The 17,684-nt window shown below is 43.5% G+C and overlaps 1 protein-coding gene across 1 annotated transcript in view; it reads right to left on the bottom strand.

The window, feature by feature from the left end:
- The window catches only part of LOC118558795 (immunoglobulin superfamily member 11-like), a 112,512-nt gene that overhangs the window by 4,457 nt on the left and 90,371 nt on the right, over nt 1-17,684 (bottom strand). Inside the window, exon 2 of the mRNA XM_036129341.1 lies at nt 51-386. Within this exon, the coding sequence (XP_035985234.1) occupies nt 51-386 (336 nt within the window). The remainder of the gene's footprint in view (nt 1-50; nt 387-17,684) is intronic.

The raw sequence follows: 17,684 nt of genomic DNA, 5'->3' as shown, positions 1-17,684 counted from the left end.
CCCAAATCCACTGGAAACCCTACTCCAGAGACTAAAAGACAACAACTCACCTGGAGGAGGAACTACATCCAGGTTTATGTAGAGAGCGATCTGCCTGTTTGTTCCCGACTGGGAGACTAGACACTCATATGTTCCTCTGTCATCAGTAGAGACGTTCTTCAGAACCAGAGACACGTCTCCAACCATAATCTGTTCCTTCTGCAGATCCACCCGGTCCTTAAAGGATGGATGCTGGTGTTCTAGATCAAACTGGTTATTTCTGTAGAGAAGAACATATTCTCCCAGATCAGTTCTGTCCCACTCTACACCAATAACAGGTCTGCTGTCAGGAGCTCTACATGGCAGAATGATGTTCTGTCCAAGTTCTGCTGTGATGTTTGTTGGGTCTGCAGGAGAGAAACAGAGCAGAGAGGTCATTTATTAAACTGTTGGTTATTAACCAAACAAACCTGATGGAAGAAGAAGAAGAAGAAGAAGCTGCCTGTTACTAGCCTAGTGAGACCATCCTGATCTCGCGAGCTTTCAAGGTTTCACTCGCAGATCAGTCTGGCCACTCTCCGTTAAAGAAATTTGGAGCCGTTCACCAAATGAACGTCCAATCAGCGTTGGCTTTGAGGCGGGTTGAGGTGTGACGCAACGGGAAGCGCGTCAGTTCAGTCTAAAGAACATGGCGGCTTCAGCCGATGAAACTAGCGTTAGCGTGGCTATCGAGCAAGTTTTATCGGAATTACAGAGTATTTATTCGCTGAGCTAACGAGCCTTTACTTTACGAGACCTCCCATCAGTCTGAAGACCAGGGGATCACAACATGCATGTTTCACCAGTACAGTCGGCCATAAAACAGTTCTGCTACCCACATACAGTCTAAAAAGCCACTTATTGTTTATAAGTTTAGTTTTTATTAATTTTTTAACTACGTGCGCCGTGTTTCTGTACCTCAGCACTCTTACTGCTCCTCTCTCCTCCCTTCCCTCAGACCCAGGTGCTTTTATCAGCGTTCACCATTCAACACCTGAATCACTACGTCTAATGTCCTCACACCCGTAGCAGTCAATAGGATAGTTACAAGCTGTGTTTCATGCTCTTTTGTTTTTAACGACACAGAACCAGTGGTGATTCGGTGCGCTGCTGCCATGCGCTTTAATTCAGGTGCTCATAATTACGTTACGTGTAATTTAGGTGCGGACTTTGAAGGGTAATTTTAAGGAACTATTAACATCAGGGGCTTTAGCTCAGATCCATCATTCCTTCTCTCCCCTCTAAAGGTGCCCTTTACAGTATTTATTTATTTATTCATTCCCCCACCGTTTATCCCTCGCGTGTAGTGCACCAACAGGGTGCAGGACGGACTCCTCCAGGGTTCATTTAGCTCCGCCCCCGATCACGGCCCGCCCCCTGAAGAGTAGCATGATCCAACTCTTAGCTTTTGATCAAACTTGAGAGGTCTGTGCAAGCGTCTATCTTTGTTTCCTAACGTCTGGTAAGAGGGAACAGGAACGCAAAAGGCAGTTGTGACCTAATCTGTGATTTATTAGTTTTGAGTTCCAATGCGAATGGAATGGCTGATCCTCTCCTTGGCCTGTCCGCCCCTGCCTACAGGCCTACTGCCGCCGCTAGCAAACATCGACAGACTATTGATACGAACGTAGACGGCTTCAACAAAGTAGCTATCCCCATATCTCAGATTAAAATATCGTTGTCACTAACTTTTTTCCAGTGATACTTCGCCTGCAGAGGAAGATGAAGCGAAGCAGATCCAAATTAGTTGAAAGACCGGAGAATCAAAGTGATACATTTCCTGGTTTTGACCGTGCAACAATTGCACCCCGGAAATGAACGGGCGCTAGAGATACCCAGTCACAGACATATATACGTAGACGCGTCATAGGGCACAGGTTCGCACGTCACTGTCACCGCCATATTGTATGTGGCAGAAAAAAGTTGAGTTCTGTTATTGTGAACGTGGATCAGAGAAGATGCCTCATTCCTGTGCTGCAATAAATACACACACACACACACACACACACACACACACACACACACACACACACACACACACACACATATATATATATATATATATATATATATATATATATATATATATATATATATATATATATATTTGTGTGTGTATGTGTTATGAATATAAGGATCAATTTGTTAAATCTAAACATTGTGGTCTTCATTATTTCGTAAAACCGTGTCACATGTGAACCTTTAGGAACAGACTTTTTGGGTGAGTATTAAAGAGGTAAAATTAATAATATGAGGAAAAAAAGTCCTAGGTCAATAAAGTAAAAATAAACAAACAAACACAAAAGTGATAATGTTATGATAAAAACATCATATTATGAGAATTAAGAGGGAACATTTCCAGAATAGTCACAGTTTGCAGAATTATTTCACTCCTGGAGTAATAGGGCCAGGTTAGATTATTTTAAATATTTTTATTCTTTAGGAGAATAAATTCAGGAGAATGAAGCTAAAGGGATACGAAAATAAACTTCTAATATTACAAAAAAATACTACGAATGCAAAGTATATTCAGAGATTAAAGTCCCTCTGATACTGTTTAAGTGACTGAGTAACTGCAGATTTGCCACATTTAAGATGGCGGACGCTCTGACGCATCGCAGCATAGGAAGAACCCGCCCAATGACGCGTCTACTCTTATATTATGTCTATGTACCCAGTGATGGGCATATACACAGACATGTATACGTAGACGCCGCGTTCTCGGTTGAGAGGCGTGCCGACAGAGCGGCCATCTTAGGTCAGACCAAGCAGCAGTCAGACAGAATACAAGTCAGTTCAGGTAAGTGGTGCTTTATGTTTTCAGACACTCTGAATCCGGTGAATTCTCAACCAATTTCCAGATAAATTAGCGGTCTAAAGACGTCACCCCTTTAGGGGCTCCATGGGACCATTTGATTGAATTAAAAGATTGATTGTCTAACTTAATGCATAATTTCGATCTTATATTGACAGTCAGCAAACTTCCAGAGCTACGTCCCAGGATGCCCGACTTTTGCTCGGCTTATGGGTGCGCAAATAAAAGGGCATTACAAACCAGTTCCCGGGGAATTACCTTCCACAAGTAAGATTTTATGATAGTTAATCCTCATACTTTACAGTTACAGTTTTTTTCCGGCATAAACACATTATGTGCTAATGGGTAGCAGGGATGGAAGCGGAGAAAAGTGTATTAAACACCCTGATTTCTAAAAGATCTGACTGAGGATATATATATATATATATATATATATATATATATATATATATATATATATATATATATATATATATATATATATTTATAATATATGTATATTTATATATGTATAGATAGAGAGAGAGAGATGTGTGTATAATTTGTGTTTATTATATTAATATGTAACTGAAAATATATAACTGTGAGTATATATATCATCCCGTTAGACTTCAGTTTAAATTGTTTTTGTTCTGAATAAATATGTGTAATCTGTCTGAAAGGTCACCAGCATTGTGAACATATGATTTAAATTAAATCTGAGCTGCCTACTATTCATTTTGACAGCAGATGTCTGATCTGTGGTCTGACCCAAGATGGCCGCCCTGTAGGCACGTCAGACCAGCAGCCGGCAGCATACAATGGGGCGCCTACGTATATGATGTCTATGGGCATATACATCATATACGTAGACCATAGACATAATGTAGCGACTTGTATCCAAAAAGCCAAGCAGTCACTGAGAGGCTGAGGTATGAGTGTATGACTGTATGACGCGCTGCACCAAACAAAAATCCGCTGCAATCCAGATGCGTCTTGACGAGTTTATTGAAACAGTTTGTCCAACTTAATCCAGTAATCCAATAATAATAACGTGCTCAAAGTAAAAAGAAAATCACAGTGTAGGCAGCGTAACAGCGGTCAACAAAAGATACGGCTTCCCCCTTACTCACCATCTCTCCAGTTAGGCTACTTTCCCCCGTGCCTGTGCACCTGTCGTAAAATTAGTTCAATGTTACCGCCCCCACTTACTGTGACAAGAAATTAAACAAAAGTAATGAAATATAATAACCCAAGTAACCCAAATATAAACCATCAAATTATATTACTTAACATTACATAAATCAGATTGAATATAATAATAATAATAATAATAATAATAATAATAATAATAATAATAATAATAATAAAAACACCTTCATGGCTCCTACACACCAGCCCCTAATTATTACCTAATAATTACACACAATAGGAGTCATGAAATAATTAAACTAAACAAAATACGTAATCACATTACATTCTTCTTCTTTTTCATCTTCATGATCTCGTGAGAAGTCAGTCGGTAGGGCCAGAGGTTACCAGCACATAGCCCTGTGATCTGTGTTCACCACAGTCACTATTAGTCAAGCGTCACAAGTAAAGTCAGACGTCTAGTCAGAGGTCTAGGCCTTGTCATCTGCAACAGCCGCCCCACCTCCAGGATCGGCCTCCTGAAGCAGACATATCTTGGTTATAGGCCGGTTCAGGCAGCTACTCTTAGTCTTGATGCGCACCTGACGCACAAAGCCCCTTCGGTCTGGAAAGGTTTGTAGGACTCGTCCTACGACCCAAGAGTTCCGAGGTACTGTACTGTCCATTACAAGCACCAGATCTCCAGGGACAAGGTTTCGCTTCACTCCTGACCATCTCTGCCGCTCCTGCAATTGAGGTAAGTACTCCTTAACCCATCTCTTCCAGAACAGGTCTGACATGTACTGTACCTGCTTCCACCTCCTGAGTGCGTACATGTCGGCTTCCTGGAAGACTCCTGGTGGCAAAGATGGTAATGCCTTCAAAAGCAGCAGATGATTAGGTGTCAGTGCTTCCAGGTCATGAGGATCCATGGAAGCTTTCGTTATCGGTCGGCCATTGATAATGGCTTCCACTTCACAGAGAACTGTGTGAAGACCATCTTCATCCAAATTTTGCACATTCAAGGTTGAGTTGAGGACTTTACGGACTGATCGAATCAACCTCTCCCAAGAACCACCATGATGGCTGCCAGCTGGGGGATTAAAAGTCCATTTTATCCCTTTCTGAAGGAGGACATCATTGATCTGCATCTGATTCCACTGCTCAATGGATGCTTTCAGTTCTTGTTCTGCTCCTCTGAAATTAGTCCCATTATCTGAGCGCAATTCCCGTACTTGACCACATCTTGCTATAAAGCGCCTGAGAGCATTTATGAAGGCATCGGTGTCGAGTGAAGGTGCCACTTCAATGTGGATTGCTCTTATGGCCATGCAAGTAAAAATTACTCCATACCTCTTCACTACACTTCTTCTGCTCCTCACCTCGAAAGGTCCAAAGTAGTCCACTCCTACCCGAGTAAATGGAGGTTCATCTGGAGTCACCCTTTCAGATGGTAAGTCTGCCATCAGCTGAGACACTGGCTGAGCATTCAAACGTCGACAGCTCACACACTTTGATAGAACACTCCTAATGGCTGTACTAGCTCCTGAGATCCAATATTTCTCACGCAGCTTGGACAACATGTGGTTTCGCCCGCTATGTCCCACTTCTTGATGGACGTGTCTCAGCAGAAGGGTTGAGATATGCAAATCTTTTGCCAGTATTACGGGATGCTTAGCTTCTGCTGGCATAGATGACCTGCTGAGCCGGCCACCAACTCTCAAAATCCCATCTTCCAATAGTGGGCACAGCGTGTAGATGTGACTGTGAGCCTTGACACTTTTGCCTTTTTCCAGCATGGCGAATTCTTCTGGAAACCTTCTCCTTTGGCTAAACTTAATGATCTCCATCTCTGATTTCTCCAACTCCTCCACTGATAGACAACCTGAAAGAGTCTTTTGCTTGAATGTTTCCATATCCCTCTCAAATGACCGTCGTTGTTGTTCTTCATCCAATCCTGATTGTGCAAGAGCCACATTCAACTGTCTCCTCTTCTGACAGAGAGATGAGAGCCAAGTCTTGAATCTCAAGATCCAGGCTACAGACTTTTTCAGACGGATCCAAGAGCTGAAGTGGTGGATCATGCAAGATACTGCATCAGCCTCTTGTACAGCATTTACTGTGGTTTCCTTCTTGACCTCAGGGTCATCTGCTGTTAGTCGATGAATATCCTCGGGGTTGACAGGCCACTCATCCTCTTGTTGAAGGAGAAAACGAGGCCCGGACACCCATGTTGCATCCTTGAGAAATGCATCACTTTTCACACCCCTGGAGGCGATATCGGCTGGATTACTTGCTGTTCCAACATACCTCCACTGAGAGGGTTGTGAAGCCTTGCGAATTTCTGTGACTCTGTTGGCAACAAAGACTTTGAACCTGGATGTTTCATTCCTGATGTATTTGAGCACCGAAGTGCTGTCGGTCCAAAACACAGAGTCTTGAAGTTGCATATGCAGCTCTTTCCTCCACAAGATGTCAATGCGACTGGCCATGGTGGCAATGATAAGCTCCATTCGGGGGATGGTAGCAGGTTTCAATGGTGCCACCCTCGCCTTTCCCATGATGAACGCATTGTGCACCTGTGTTTGTGCATTTCGTGACAGTAAGTAAGTCACTGTTCCACAGCCATCCTCGCTTCCATCACAGAAATGATGTAAATGTGCTGTAGACACTTCACCAAAATCTGATGGTTTCAGACACCTCATGATGTTACATTTCTCCAAATGACAGAGTTCATCCAGCCAGTTTGTCCACTCCTGAGCCACAGTCTGGGGTATGACATCGTCCCAGCCGAGTGCTCTCCTACACAGATCCCTTAAGATCTTCTTGGCAGACAAGACGACAGGACTCACCATCCCAAGAGGATCATAGATGGAGCTAACCGTAGAGAGGATTCCTCTCCTAGTGAGTGGTCTGTCCTTAACAATAATCTTGAACTTAAAAGTATCAGACTGAATGCACCACTCCACACCAAGCACTCTCTCCACGGGTGGCGACTCCTGGTCCATGTTCCACAATTTCATATCTTTGGCTCTGTGCTCTTCAGGTATTGCATTTAGGACATCACGCCTATTGCGTATCCACTTTGTGAGTCGAAACCCACCTTTGGCACAGATTGCGATGAGCTCATGATAAAGATATACAGCTTTTTCCTCCGAAGCCACGGATACTAGACAGTCATCCACGTAAAAGCTATGTAGGACTTTATCCATTGCTTCTTCGCTGAATTGTTCTTTGTTGTCCTCTGCGCATTTCCTGAGGGCAAAATTGGCACAACTGGGAGAGGACGTTGCCCCAAAGAGATGCACCAGCATCCTGAAGTCCACATGTTCTTGACTTAAGTCTCCAGCAGGCCACCAGAGGAACCTCAAGAGGTCAGCAACCTCAGGTGGTACCCTGACCTGGTGAAACATCGCCTCCACGTCCGCCATGATGACGACTGGTTCCTTCCTGAACCTGCTCATCACTCCAATCAGTGAACTTGTGAGGTCTGGGCCCTGTAAGAGTTGGGCATTAAGTGATGTTTCTTGGAAACTTGCTCCACAGTCAAAAACAACCCTGATCTTCTTCTTCGTAGGATGTAAACACCTTGATGCGGGATGTACCAAACTCTGCCATCATTACGTTCCAAATCCTCTTTAGGCACCCTTTCTGCATAGCCTTTGACAACTAGATCTTCCATGAAGGCCTTATAGTCAGCATGAAATGAGGAATCCTTCTGAAGCCTCTTCTTCAGATGTAAGGCACGCTGCTCAATGATCTTCTTATTATTTGGCATACTAACGTCCTTATTCCTCAATGGCAGGTTGATCTGATAATGACCATTAACCTTTTTCGCTGAACTTGTAACCAGCTCCATGAACTTTTGTTCCTCTCTTGACATGGCAGGCTGTTCCTCCCCGCTGCATTCAGGGAAGTCTGCCTTAAACTGCTGCTGCCAAAGTTCATCCAAAGTCACAACTGACACCCTGTTCACGGTTAATTCTGGCTTCTCACTGCCACCGTCTTCATCCAGAGGCCCATTTACTGTCCAGCCCAGCATTGTTCTGATTGCATAGGGTCCATCTCCTACACTACGAATCACTTGCAAGGGTTCCAAGGCTTTGGAGACATTTGTCCCAATCAACAGCTCAATCCCTGCATCAATCTCAGGCAAGTGAACATGTTTCAAATAAGGCCATTTCTGAATATCACTCTGTTTTGGAATGTTTCTCTTGTGAACAGGCATGTGTGATTGCGTGTAAGCCTTGGGCAGCTCACAGAAATGCTCCCCAGTCAAGCCAGCCACTTCCAGTCCTGGCACCATATAGCTGCTCACTACTTTCTCTTGGCCCATCGTCGTTAGGAGAATATGGACCTTCTTTCCTGGAACACTAAGTTTTTCCCTTAGTGCCTCTGTACAGAACACGGCCGTACTTCCCGGGTCCAAGAAAGCATAGGTGGTGACAATCTTATCGCCCTTCTTGGACTTAACTTGCACTGGAACTATTGGAAGTTTGCAGTTGCAATCACCAGCCCCTGTAAGCCCACTTGACATCAGGGCACTGTCAACAGACACCTCTGATTTTCTCTCAGCTTGGTCAGGGTCCTTGTCCTTTTCCTTTTGTGGAATGTGAAGAACAGTTGGATGTTTAAGACCACATTTTGCACAGGAAATCTGTTTTCTGCAAATTTTTGCTCATGTGTCCAATACACAAACAGCCAAAGCAGACACCCTTTTCTCTTAAGAAGCCTATCCTCTCTTTGTGTGCCTTCTTCCCCAACTGTGGACACAAATCCAAAACATGTCCTTATCCACAACAGATGCATGTTCTCCTCGCAAACTCCACACGCTCCTTTCCTCTAGTTCCAGGCTGAGTCTTGTGTATCACAGGAGCTACAGTGGTAGCAAAGCTGGTTCCCTTAATTCCAGAACGAGTATGTGGATTTGGCTTGTTCACTCCTCTATTAATTGTCAGTGATGGAGCGTCCTGTATGTTTCCAAACACTGGGTCAGTTAGAACCCGCACTTGTTTCTCTATGAAAGTTGTGAGGTCAATGAATGTAGCTCTCTGGCTGCACTTATCCTGTAGTTCACAGGCTGCAGAACGCCACTTGTCTCGGAATTTGTAGGGTAACTTTTTTATGATGGTTAGCATGTTAGCAGGTATGTCCAGTTCCTGCATGTATTGCACTTCTTCCATAACGTTACAGCAACCTCTGAGAAAAAGGCTATAATCACAAAGAGCTTTTGCATCTTCATTCTTGATTGGCGGCCATGAAAGAGCTTTTTCCATGTAAGCGTATGAAATCCTCTGCTCATTTCCAAACTGCTCTTTAGCATATCCTCTCTCAGGATCCATATGCTGGCAACTTCTGATCAATTCTTTGGGGAGACCCCTTGTGTGCTGTTCCAAGAAATACAGTCTGTCACTGTGATTTGCAGTGTTCCTATCCACACTGTTCTCGAAGGCCTTCACAAAGGCATGATATTTTAATGGATCACCGTCAAAGTTTGGTATCTCCCTCTTTGGCAAAGATGAAAGACACTGCTGCTGCACCAACAGTGATGTTATTTCATTTTGTTTGCTCATAATGCCAAGCACATTGCTTTGATCTTTATTTGGACCAATATTTAAGGCATTTCCATCTTGCATTTGTATCCCTTCTCGAGTACTGTGATTCACTGCATATAAATTGGTTCCATGTGAATGAATTAACTGAGATGGATTTCTCTCCTTAGGTCGTGTTCCTGCATCCAGATCAGCATGGTTAATATCATGTTGTGACCTTTGTGGTACAAATGACTTTGCTTTAGTATTAAGGAGCAGTTTTTGTCCTTTTGCCAGATAGGAGTTCATTCCATCTGAGCGCTTCGATACAGAGGTTCTCTCACTCAAGATGCTCCGAGACTTGAGCACATCCAATTTTGCCATGTTTGCCGCAATTTCTTCATCCAACTTAAATTGTTCTTTCCTTTTACGCAACCGTTCCTCCTCCTCTTCCAGTTAATGTTTATCTTTTAATAATTTTTGTCTTGTCCTTAAAGCTGCCAAGTCAGCCTCTGCTTTGAGACGTGCAGAAGAAATACTGGAAGCAACAGACTCTATTCCTGTGGCAGGGTTTCGTGATTTGGATACCCTGCTTCCCACATTTGACACACTGTCATTTGGTTTTACATCGTCTTGTAGCTCATCTGCATCAATGACTAAGGCATCCTGTTGCTGAGTTTCATCAGGTATTGGAAGCAACTCCTGTTTATTCATTTCACCATAATCAGTTTGATCATGTAACTCAAGCAATTCATCTGGCTCAGTCAACCATTGCTCAACGCACCTTTGAAATGTGTTGCTATAGGTCATGATGTTAGAAAACCATTCATTTTGGATCTTCTGTTGCTCTTCAGGAAGTAAAGGAATCAGCAGGTCATGTGACTTGGGGGCATTTTCACACTGATCAATTAAACTCTCCAAAAGAGATTGTACTTGTGAAACATTTTCCTTATTTTTCATTAATGTTTTCATTTGTTGTATGAACCCTTTAACTTTATCCACACTCTTTCTCCTTTTAATCTTGAAGCGTTTCGATTTTGTTTGCCAAAGCCTTTGCTGTGGGCTTAGATTGCCTTTTCTCACTCTCCATTTCAGAACTTGAAACACCCTTTTGACTCATTTTCCTTTCTTTTTTTTTCTTTTTTTTCAGTTACTTCTCAATAAATATGCATCTACTTCAACATTCAAACATGTCCAAAACACGTCATGCAGTAGCAAAGCAGCGGCAATTTCAATGAGACAAAGCAGATCTTCAATGTAGCATGGGTGTCGGCTACAATGCGTCCAAACACTTCCACAAATCCAGAAACGTCACGCACATTAGCAGAGCAGCGGCAATTTCAAAGGGACAAAGCGAAGATTCATCATCTGACAGTGCGGAGATATTACAGCACCGAATCCACACAATCAATGCCAGCGATCGGTATGACAACTCAAACGGTGTTTTATCCAACAATGTCCCCAATGGACAAACAGCATATGCGTGCCGCATTCCTTCCGATGTACAGCTTAATGTGCATAAACACCAGCCAGCCTACCTGGCTTTTGAGTCCTCCGAGGCTGTGGCTTAATGATCGAAAGTCGGTCCAGTCTTCCTTCCTTTATCTCTGATGATCCTTTCTTCCATTTGGTCCTTGAAACGTCCGCAGTTGCTTTCCTAATGTCGTCTTTTGTTAACAAAAATGTAGCGACTTGTATCCAAAAGCCAAGCAGTCGCTGAGAGGCTGAGATACGAGTGTATGATTGTATGACGCGCTGTACCAAACAAAAATCCGCTGCAATCCAGATGCGTCTTGACGAGTTTATTGAAACAGTTTGTCCAACTTAATCCAGCAATCCAATAATAATAACGTGCTCAAAGTAAAAAGAAAATCACAGTGTAGGCAGCGTAACAGCGGTCAACAAAAGATACGGCTTCCCCCTTACTCACCCTCTCTCCAGTTAGGCTACTTTCCCCCGTGCCTGTGCACCTGTCGTAAAATTAGTTCAATGTTACCGCCCCCACTTACTGTGACAAGAAATTAAACAAAAGTAATGAAATATAATAACCCAAGTAACCGAAATATAAACCATCAAATTATATTACTTAACATTACATAAATCAGATTGAATATAATAATAATATTAATAATAATAATAATAATAATAATAATAAAACACCTTCCGCTCCGCACAAAACTGGTTCCGTTCGCCAACTCACCGCCTCGCCTAAGCAAATAGCGTACCGCGAGCGAGCTATTTTTAGAAACGTAACGTCACATCACGTGGTACGCAGTAGGGCAAGCTTTAATCAGAGCGATTAATCAGGGCGATTAATCGCGATTAAATATTTTAATCGTTGCCCAGCCCTAATATATATATATATATATATATATATATATATATATATATATATATATATATATATATATATATATATATATATACACACACAGGGGTTGGACAATGAAACTGAAACACCTCTCATGGCTAAATTGGACCAGCCTGATGGCCAATCTTCATTAAATGCACATTGAACCAATAAGAGCAGAGTGTGAAGGTCCAATTAAGCCGGGCATACACTGTACGGGTTTTTCAGTCGTGGTACTTATATACATCTCAAACTGTGCGACGGAACCGGGGGGTTTAAAAGTTCATCGCTCACGATCTGTGTTCTCACACTGTACGGCGCGATGCTCGGATGCGACCGGAGTGCTCACACTGTACACCGTGCTCCCTCCGGAAGAGGGGGGAGAGTTGAGTACCCACCGGCGCATGGAGGACAGCCAGGGCCTCCCGCAGAGGCCATGACGGGAGCAGGCTGGCGGGACCACGCGCTTTGGTGGCAGAGGCAGGCGAGCGACGCCAGGCGAGCGACGGTGGGTGACAGGGATCCAGACCAGGGGGTCGAGCCCGGCTCGGGCGAGGCCCACGGGAGGCACCGGGTGTCGAGGGGAACGGAGGGGAGAGAGGAAAGACGAGACGCTCTGGCGGCCGCGCGGCACGGCAGACCGCCCGGCCCGCACCCCCACCGCGAGCGGAGGCGTACAGAAACAGACGGCCAGCGTCTCTTTCCGTACGGAACGCTCGCCATCCCCAACGCCCCCCCGCGAGCCGACGTCCGGGCCACGCGGGTCCCGGGACTGGGCGGAGGTCGCTTCGGGGCGCCCCCTCGTAGCTCTGCTTGAACAGCAGGATGCGCTCACGAAAACCTCACGATGGCCGGCTGAATTTCAAACATGTTTGATTTTCAACCGACCGTCCGATTCCTGATCGGGAGGTAGTCGTGAGAAGCCAGTCGCCCCTCCTCCCCCCCGTACGATCAAGCGGAAATTCGTCCCAATTCAAAAAATGCTCACACGACTGAAGAATCGGCCCGAAAAGGGGAAAAACTAGTACAGTGTAAGCCCGGCTTTAGCAGCGTAAGAGCACAGTTTTGCTCAAAATATTGCAATGCACACAACATTATGGGTGACATACCAGAGTTTAAAAGAGGACAAATTGTTGGTGCACGTCTTGCATGCGCATCTGTGACCAAGACAGCAAGTCTTTGTGATGTATCAAGAGCCACGGTATCCAGGGTAATGTCAGCATACCACCAAGAAGGACAAACCACATCCAACAGGATTAACTGTGGACGCAAGAGGAAGCTGTCTGAAAGGGATGTTAGGGTGCTTTTTGTATCCAAAAAACATAAAACCACGGCTGCCCAAATCACGGCAGAATTATAGGTGCACCTCAACTCTGTTTCTTCTGTTTCCACCAAAACTGTCCGTCGGGAGCTCCACAGGGTTAATATCCACGGCCGGGCTGCTATAGCCAAACCTTTGATCACTCGTCGGTTTCAATGGTGCAAGGAGCGCAAATCTTGGGCTGTGGACAATTTGAAACATGTATTGTTCTCTGATGAGTCCACCTTTACTGTTTTCCCCACATCCGGGAGAGTTACGGTGTGGAGAAGCCCCAAAGAAGCGTACCACCCAGACTGTTGCATGCCCAGAGTGAAGCATGGGGGTGGATCAGTGATGGTTTGGGCTGCCATATCATGGCATTCCCTTGGCCCCATACTTGTGCTAGATGGGCGCGTCACTGCCAAGGACTACCGAACCATTCTGGAGGACCATTTGCATCCAATGGTTCAAACACTGTATCCTGAAGGAGGTGCCGTGTATCAGGATGACAATGCACCAATACACACAGCAAGACTGGTGAAAGATTGGTTTGATGAACATGAAAGTGAAGTTGAACATCTCCCATGGCCTGCACAGTCACCAGATCTAAATATTATTGAGCCACTTTGGGTGTTTTGGAGGAGCGAGTCAGGAAACCTTTTCCTCCTCCAGCATCACGTCATGACCTGGCCACTATCCTGCTAGAAGAATGGCTTAAAATCCCTCTGACCACTGTGCAGGACTTGTATATGTCATTCCCAAGACGAATTGATGCTGTATTGGCCGCAAAAGGAGGCCCTACACCATACTAATAAATTATTGTGGTCTAAAACCAGGTGTTTCAGTTTCATTGTCCAACCCCTGTATATAAAAAAACAAACAATATATATATCCTCAGTCACATCTCTCAGAAATCAGGATGTTTAATGTACTTCTCTCTGCTTCCATCCCTGCTCCCCATTAGCACATACTGTGTTTATGCCGGGAAAAACTGTAACTGTAAAGCATGAGGATTATCTATCAGACAATCTTCCTTATGGAAGGTAATTCCCCAGGATCTGGTTCCTAGTGTCCTTTTATTTGCGTACCCATAAGTGGAGCAAAAGTCGGGCTTCCTGGGACGTAGCTCTGGAAGTTTGCTTACTTTCAATACAAAATCTAAATTATGTATTAAGTTAGACAATAATTTAATCAATTGGTCCCATGTAGCCCCTAAAAGGGTGACATTTTCAGTCAGCTAATTTATCTGGAAATCGGTTGAGAATTCACCGGATTCAGAGTGTCTGAAAACATAAAGTACATTTTCCTGAATTGACTTGTATTCTCTCTGAGCGCAGCTTGATCTGACCTAAGATGGCCGCTCTGTCGGCACGCCTCTCACCCGACGACGGGGCGTCTACGTATATGATGTCTATGACGTCATCAAAAACAGTGTGAGTTTCTTGAAAAAAAACAGAAATCACTTTGACATTGTTTACCAAACAAAAAAATAGCTTTACGTTTCAGATTATTCCTTAAACCCCTGGCGTTAAGTGAAACAACAGACAAAGACATACAATGAAAACAGTCAGCTAAAGAGCTTTGACGATGAAAACTGTAGTAAATGATGCGAGAACAGCATCAGAATGAAAATCAAAGTATATTGGTAGCCTTCCAAAAAACACAACTTCGAACAAAAAGCCAGCAACAAACAGTTCCAGGATTTTTCATTATTTCACTCTAAACTAGAGGGAGGATTTCCTTTTTATCAATGAAGGCAAAACCGCCCACAAAGTAAGCAACCTTCCCAGCTTTCCGAGCTTCATTTACAAGGGGCCACAACTTCATCCTGGCTTCTTTGTCAGCTTTACAAAGATCCTCAGTGAAGCGAAGATTGTTCTCCTTAAGAGCAAAACTGCAACATTATGCTCCTGGTGCTGTTAGGCTTCTTTATTCCGACATGATGCACGGAGTCAATAATATCTGGAAGTTTCTCAGCATTCTCAGGAAGCAGCGTTGGCAGATCCGAATCACCTCTCTTCGTAAATCCTTCTCTTCCCTGCGTTCTGATACGCCGTGTAACTTCAGGTTACACCTCCGAGAGTATTGTTCCATATCTGTGATGCGTGACTCCAACATATTAATATTTTTCTTTTCAAAGCTACTATATATATATATATATATATATATATATATATATATATATATATATATATATATATATACACACACAGGGGTTGGACAATGAAACTGAAACACCTCTCATGGCTAAATTGGACCAGCCTGATGGCCAATCTTCATTAAATGCACATTGAACCAATAAGAGCAGAGTGTGAAGGTCCAATTAAGCCGGGCATACACTGTACGGGTTTTTCAGTCGTGGTACTTATATACATCTCAAACTGTGCGACGGAACCGCGGGTTTTAAAAGTTCACCGCTCACGATCTGTGTTCTCACACTGTACGGTGCGATGCTCGGATGCGACCGGAGTGCTCACACTGTACACCGTGCTCCCTCCGGAAGAGGGAGCACGGTGTATATATATATATATACTCATAAAATCTTACTTATGGAAGGTAATTCCCCAGGATCTGGTTCCTAGTGTCCTTTTATTTTTTCGCACCCATAAGCGGAGTAAAAGTCGGGCATCCTGGGACGGAGCTCTGGAAGTTGCTTTTGTCAGTACAAAATCGAAATTATGTATTAAGTTAGACTTTCAATCATTTAATTAAATCAATTGGTCCCATGTAGCCCCTAAAAGGGTGACAGTATTAGTCAGCTAATTTATCTGGAAATCGGGTGAGAATGCTGATCGGAGCGCACCACTGATTGATTGATTGGAAAGACGCCTTTATGGTTTTGGCAGGTTGCGCTTTGCGTCTTTGTTCTGAGTGTCGTTTCCTTTGTTTGCATCCGCTATTGTGTTAGCCTTTTGCCTACCAGTCCGGCGTGCATGCCCGAAAAACCCGGATCAAAACAATAACAATGAACTGGTCTATACCTATTTCCCTAATGCATTTATCTGCTGCCCATGCAAAACAGTCTATTTTAGCTTTTCCACTCTCCCAGCAAGGTGTCAGGATTCTTACTGCTGGATTATTCTCCTCCTTATGATCCTTCAAACTCACCCAATAATTCAGCATAATTTGCCTTTGTCTTAAATATAAAGGAATCTCCCCCATTTCTACCTGCACTGCCAAAGATGGAGATAGTTTCAAAGCTCCACAGCATAATCTCAAACCCTGATTCTGAATTACTTCTAATTGGCTAATTGCTGTTTTTGCAGCCTGCCTATAAACTACACATCCGTAATCCAACACTGATCTGATCAAGGCAACATAAATCTTTTTTAAATTAACCTTATTTGCGCCCCTTTCAAATACTGTAAAACACCGCATTATATTTATAACTTTTTACATTTCCCTTCAATATACTTTACATGATCACTCCATAAAAGCTTAGAATCAAATACGATTCCCAAAAAACGAAATTTAATTACTTTTTTTATTTTTTCTCAATACATTTTTAAATAAATTTTCTTCCTACTGAATACAACAGTCTTTGTTTTATTTACTGAAAATTTAACTCCCCAGTTATAAGGCCAATTTTCAACAGATTTAATAGCATTTTGTATTTTCTCATACACTATCCTTACATTTTTCACTTTTCTCCACAAAACTCCACCATAACCCAAATAATGACTGCATGACATCCTGATCTACTGTAGTTCTGTAAAAACATCATAAATCACGATTGAGAATAATAAAGGACTGATAATACTTACCTGTGGAGTTCCATTATCAATTTTATATTTATTGGATCTTGTTACTCCCATCTGTACCTGTATAACTCTATTAAACAAAAAATCTTTAATCCGATTACAAGCCCTTCCTTTAATCACCATTTTATATAATTTTATAGGCAACCCATCCTTCTATACCATGTCATTTGCTCTTTCAGTATCAAAAAAAATATTGCTACCACTACTTCCCTAATAATTTGAGCGTTTCTAATATCTGATTCCAGAGATGCGTGGAGAGGTCTGAAGAACATCTCCGGCTTTTGGCAGAGGACCAGCAGGGCTGCAGACAATGACACCAAGTTTGCACATGAGCAGCAGTTTGCCTACCGGCCCAACATCGGAGTAGAGGAGGCCATCTTCTACCTGCTGCAGCGTGCACTCACCCACCTGGAGACCACCAGGAGCACTGTGAGAGTCATGTTCCTTGACTTCTCCAGCGTGTTGTGCCATATCAAAGCCATGATGAATAATTGATGTAAGATTGAATTCAATCCAGTTGTATGGAGAAGGTAACAAAAGGAATTCCACCTCCTTTGCAAACCCACACCCTCACAGGCACAAAAGACCCCCCCTCTCTCAGCAGGGTGCTCCTGTGAACCAGCCCTCACAGATAAAGGAGAGAGAGAGCCTCAGAACTCTCTCACACTCTCAGATCATCTCACACTTCTGACTTCTCTCAGACCACTTCTCCAGGACAAAGCTACCAGTCGGAGAGGGAGGCTGGCTGAACCATGAGACCACATGGTCTCCTCTAACTGGGACATCTGAAGCAGAGTGC

Source organism: Fundulus heteroclitus, unplaced genomic scaffold (assembly GCF_011125445.2).
Source record: "Fundulus heteroclitus isolate FHET01 unplaced genomic scaffold, MU-UCD_Fhet_4.1 scaffold_158, whole genome shotgun sequence".
Lineage (NCBI taxonomy): Eukaryota > Metazoa > Chordata > Actinopteri > Cyprinodontiformes > Fundulidae > Fundulus > Fundulus heteroclitus.
Note: the sequence above shows the minus strand (reverse complement) of the source record. Positions and strands in the feature narration are given on the sequence as shown.